This window comes from Macrobrachium rosenbergii, chromosome 46 (assembly GCF_040412425.1).
Source record: "Macrobrachium rosenbergii isolate ZJJX-2024 chromosome 46, ASM4041242v1, whole genome shotgun sequence".
Lineage (NCBI taxonomy): Eukaryota > Metazoa > Arthropoda > Malacostraca > Decapoda > Palaemonidae > Macrobrachium > Macrobrachium rosenbergii.
In genome coordinates this window covers 53677195-53682194 of record NC_089786.1, presented here as the reverse complement: position 1 = coordinate 53682194, position 5000 = coordinate 53677195, and the positions used below count along the sequence as shown (strand labels likewise).

Genomic DNA, 5000 nt, shown 5'->3' with positions numbered 1-5000 from the left:
CATTTATTTATATATTATTTTCATATATATAAAATTTAAAGAGAGAGAGAGAGAGAGAGAGAGAGAGAGAGAGAGAGAAAGAGAGAGAGAGAGAGAGAGAGAGAGAGAGAGAGAGAGATATGATTGCAATTATGGTGATAACCTTATTTCACAGCTATAAAGGTAGAAAGAAAATGAGAGAGAGAGAGAGAGAGAGAGAGAGAGAGAGAGAGAGAGAGAGAGAGAGAGAGAGAGAGAGAGATTGCAATTATGGTGATAACCTTATTGCACAGCTATGAAGGTAGAAAGAAAATGAGAGAGAGAGAGAGAGAGAGAGAGAGAGAGATATGATTGCAATTATGGTGATAACTTTATTGCACAGCTATGAAGGTAGAAAGAAAATGAGAGAGAGAGAGAGAGAGAGAGAGAGAGAGAGAGAGAGAGAGAGAGAGAAAGAGAGAGCTCCGCCTAATTATTCAGGACGTCACCTTGACAGCTATAAGCACCCTAGCGTGGACCACTGTTGTCAAACTTGACATGACAAGTGGCAGCGCTGTCGCTCACTCCGTCACACACGAGAGAGAGAGAGAGAGAGAGAGAGAGAGAGAGAGAGAGAGAGAGAGAGAGAGCTTCTACTCCACTGTTGATATCAGGGTTGAACTGTCAACAGTAGATAACCTTGCATTTTAGATGTGACTCGAGAAGAAGAAGAGGAAGAAGAAGGAGAAGAAGAAGAAGGAGAGGAAGAAGAAGAAGGTCTTTCCTCACCTATCTCCTCCCTCTACCCCTTCCCCCCCCTTTGGTCAAACCCCTGATTTCAGTCTAGCAGAAAGGGAGGGGTTCCTCTGTGCCTAATTTAGATAGTTATTAATCCATATCTTTTTTTTTGAGTGTTCATATTTTTTATGTTTTCGAGGTTCGTTTGTGTGTGCAGACTGTAAATTAGTTATTTATTGATTGACTGGTTTATTTTTGTGTGTGTGCGTGTGTGTGTTTATATATATATATATATATATATATATATATATATATATATATATATATATATCACTGATGTGATTGACTCAACCAACAAAACAAATAAAAAATATAAATAAACAAATATGAATAAATATAAATGCATGGACGATTGTGAATACAAATAAACAAATCAATAAATAAATACTATATAAACATAAACAAATAAACACGAATATAAATATATATAAATATTAACATAAATGAAACATATAAATAAATAACTAAAGATAAATAAAGACAAATCAATAAAAATAAATAAAAACAAATATAAAAAAAAAATTAACCAAACATAATTAATCCTTCACAGACTCAAACTTCAGCGACAAACAGAACGACTTAAGACGACTGACCGGAAGTCGCTGCTAGCTCTGGTTGCGACATATCTCTCTCTCTCTCTCTCTCTCTCTCTCTCTCTCTCTCTCTCTCTCTCTCTCTCTCTCTCTCTCTCCTTCTTTACCAGATATGTGATGACATCGTCGCCTGAGGCCTCCGAAGCGTAATTTCTCAGAGTTCCTCCGTCAGTAGGGAGTCGCCCTAGGCTTGCACCCTCCCCCTCAGAGGACCTACGGAGGATCCGTTTGACCTTCCTCATTCCTCACTTGAGAGATTTCCTCAGTGAGAGAGAGAGAGAGAGAGAGAGAGAGAGAGAGAGAGAGAGAGAGAGAGAGAGAGAGAGACTGTGCATTTATATATATATAAAGAAAATTGCAAAACTCCGTTAATTCTGACACTTTCAAAACAATAAATTCCCAAAGACCGTACCTTACCTGCGCTGTCAGCCGTGCATGACAAGAAGAAAGGCGTATTTACGCAACGCACGCTCGTGCGCGCGCGGGCGTATTCTCACGCGTGCGTGCATGCGACGTTTGAGTGAAAAGTTTCAGTGACAATATACGAAGATATTCGGGTGGGGAAGTGTATGTTTTTTTAGATTATAAATGCTACGGAATATGTTTAAATAATGGACAGAATTTTGGCTATAAAATGCTACGGAATTTGTTAAAATAATACAAAGAATTTTGGCTATAAAATACTACGGAATTTGTAAAAATATTACAAAGAATTTTGGCTATGAAATGCTACGGAATATGTTAAAATAATACAAAGAATTTTGGCTTTAAAATGCTGCGGAATTTGTTTAAATAATGGACAGAGTTTTGGCTATAAAATGCTGCGGAATTTGTAACAATAATGTACAGAATTTTGGCTATAAAGTGATGCGGAATTTGTTTAAATAATGGGACAGAATTTTGGCTATAAAATGCTGCGGAATTTGTTTAAATAATACAAAGAATTTTGGCCAGAATATTAAAATAATACAAAGAATTTTGGCTATAAAATGCTACGGAATTTGGCAAAATAATACAAAAGAATTTTGGCTATAAAATGCTACGGAATTTGATAAAACAATACAGAGAATTTCACTCATAATTACAAAGAATTTGGTTACAGAAAGCACAAAGATTAGGCTACAAAATACTAAGCAACTTCAGCTACAAAATACAACAAAAAAATTGGTTACAGACTCCCCAAAATTTGGCTGCACAGTACAAAAGAATCTAGTTACAAAACGAACCCATATTATCTTATAAACGTAACAATAAACTGGTTACATAACAAAGGTCACCTCGACGAGGTCAGAGGTCACGAGAGAGAGGTCACTGAAAGGAGCTAACAGCCTGATACAGGCGAGAAAACAATTACGGTGATAATCTACAGATCTCAGACTGGCAGACGCGAATGTAAACATTGGAACCGAGACAAGTCACGCCCCCTTCATAGCTCTCTCACCAAATCGCCTCAGATTGCTGTAATCTCTTGGTAATCTCTTTTTTGTAATGCAAGAGTAATCTCCAAGACAGGATTAATTTATATAAAATACTACTAAAATAACGACTTGTTAATATTTAAAGAAAATTTATAATTATCATAAAAGAAAAAATATAAATAGGTTTATGATGAGAGAGAGAGAGAGAGAGAGAGAGAGAGAGAGAGAGAGAGAGAGAGAGAGAGAGAGAGAGAGAAATTAAAAATGCCCTAATTGATAGATAGACAGATTTACGAACAGAAAAAATTGCAAATATAAATGGTTAAATAAATATAAGCAACACATAGTTACAGAGAGAGAGAGAGAGAGAGAGAGAGAGAGAGAGAGAGAGAGAGAGAGAGAGAGAGAGAGAGAGAGAGAGAGAGAGAGGCAAAAGGATATATGAAGAGAAAGTGGGAAAGTGAAGACCTCTGAAAGAGAGAGAGAGAGAGAGAGAGAGAGAGAGAGAGAGAGAGAGAGAGAGAGAGAGAGAGAGAACCTTAGGACTGAGAGAGAGAGAGAGAGAGAGAGAGAGAGAGAGAGAGAATCTTAGGAAAGAGAGAGAGAGAGAGAGAACCTTAGGAATGAGAGAGAATCTTAAGAGAGAGAGAGAGAGAGACCCAGGAAGAGAGAAAGGGAGAGAGAAAGAGAGAGAGAGATCATTCCCAACTGTCATTATTATTATTATTATTATTATTATTATTATTATTATTATTATTATTATTATTATTCCTTACCTTTGTCATCCAGAATATCAGTGATGAACATCGACCAGTCGTGATCTCCTGACGACGGATTGTCGTCGCCGCTGTTGAAGACGTCCGTGAAGATGGTCGTCTGTACGCCCTTCGTCTCCCCCAGGTCGCTCTTCAGCCCCAGGTCCCACGTCCACGTCCGGAACCAGACGGAGCCGCCCACGGGGCTGTGGAACCGGGCTTCGTAGGTCCGTTCCCCGCCCACGCCCTTTGGGGTGAAAAAGAGATTGTGTGTTTGAGGGAGTTTTTCTTGACTGTTCCCCTTCAGAGTATTTAGCTCCAGAGACTTTCCTGGGGTGTTCCCTTCAGAGTATTTAGCTCTAGAGACTTCCCTGGGTGTTCCCTTCAGAGTATTTAGCTCCAGAGATTTCCCTGTTTGTTCCCTTCAGAGTATTTTGCTCCAGAGACTTCCCTGGGTGTTCCCTTCAGAGTATTTTGCTCCAGAGACTTCCCTGGGTGTTCCCTTCAGAGTATTTTGCTCCAGAGACTTCCCAGGGTGCTCTCTTCAGAGTATGTGGTTCCAGAGTGCTTTGGCCGTCTTTTGGGGTGAGGATGCTGGGCCTACACCCTATTACAGCTTGGCTACAGCCAGCTACATCAACTATGGAACTGTTTTTTCAACAGATGAGACCAAAGCAAGGTAGACCCATTAATGGCGCCTTGAAAAAATATGTACTTTTAAGTTAATCTGTTTGAAATGATTTTAAAGTGATATAAATCAATAAAAGAGAAATATACTCCCAAACAAGTCACTCACCAACCACACCCCTACAACAACAATAAATACATAAAAAATACAACAAATATTTTTAAGTAAGCAGTTTTCAGTGATTTTAAAGTGATAAAAACCAATGAGAAAGAATTACAGTATAAAGGATAGGTTCAGCCTCCACGTCACTCAAGAGGCCTCCCAAATGGGTCTCTCACCCCATCCCATCCTTACAGCAACAATAAATACATCAAAAATACATCAAAATACAGCAAGAACTTTTAAGTTAATCAGTTTTAAATGATTTTAAGGTGATATAAGTCAATGAGAGAGAACTATAATGGACAGGTTCACCCTCCACATTACTATGGAAGCCTCCCAAACGAGCCACTCACCAATCACAACCCTACAGCAACAATAAATACAACAAAAATACAACAAAATACAGCAATAACTCACGTGGATGTTGGCGCAGGCAATCTTTCTCTTGGCCGTGATGGTGAGAGACCTTCCCCAAATGGATTCGGGTCCCACGATACTCAGTTGGTCCGTCTCGAAGATTGCTGGGGAAGACTCCTGGGGAATGGTCAGCTTCCCCAGGATGGAGGATAGGTCCCATTTTCTTTTGGGGAGGGAGGAGAGAGAGGAATGGCTTAAGTAGAGCTCGTAATGATATATATATATATATATATATATATATATATATATATATATATATATAGTTAATATT

At 38.7% G+C, this 5000-nt stretch overlaps 1 protein-coding gene across 1 annotated transcript in view; it reads right to left on the bottom strand.

Annotated features, from left to right (window-relative positions):
- The window catches only part of Rsod (Related to Sod), a 51432-nt gene that overhangs the window by 25435 nt on the left and 20997 nt on the right, over nucleotides 1-5000 (bottom strand). Inside the window, exons 3-4 of the mRNA XM_067089852.1 lie at nucleotides 4730-4892; nucleotides 3544-3769 (exon numbers count right to left, since the gene is read on the bottom strand). Coding sequence (XP_066945953.1) covers nucleotides 3544-3769; nucleotides 4730-4892 — 389 coding nt within the window. The remainder of the gene's footprint in view (nucleotides 1-3543; nucleotides 3770-4729; nucleotides 4893-5000) is intronic.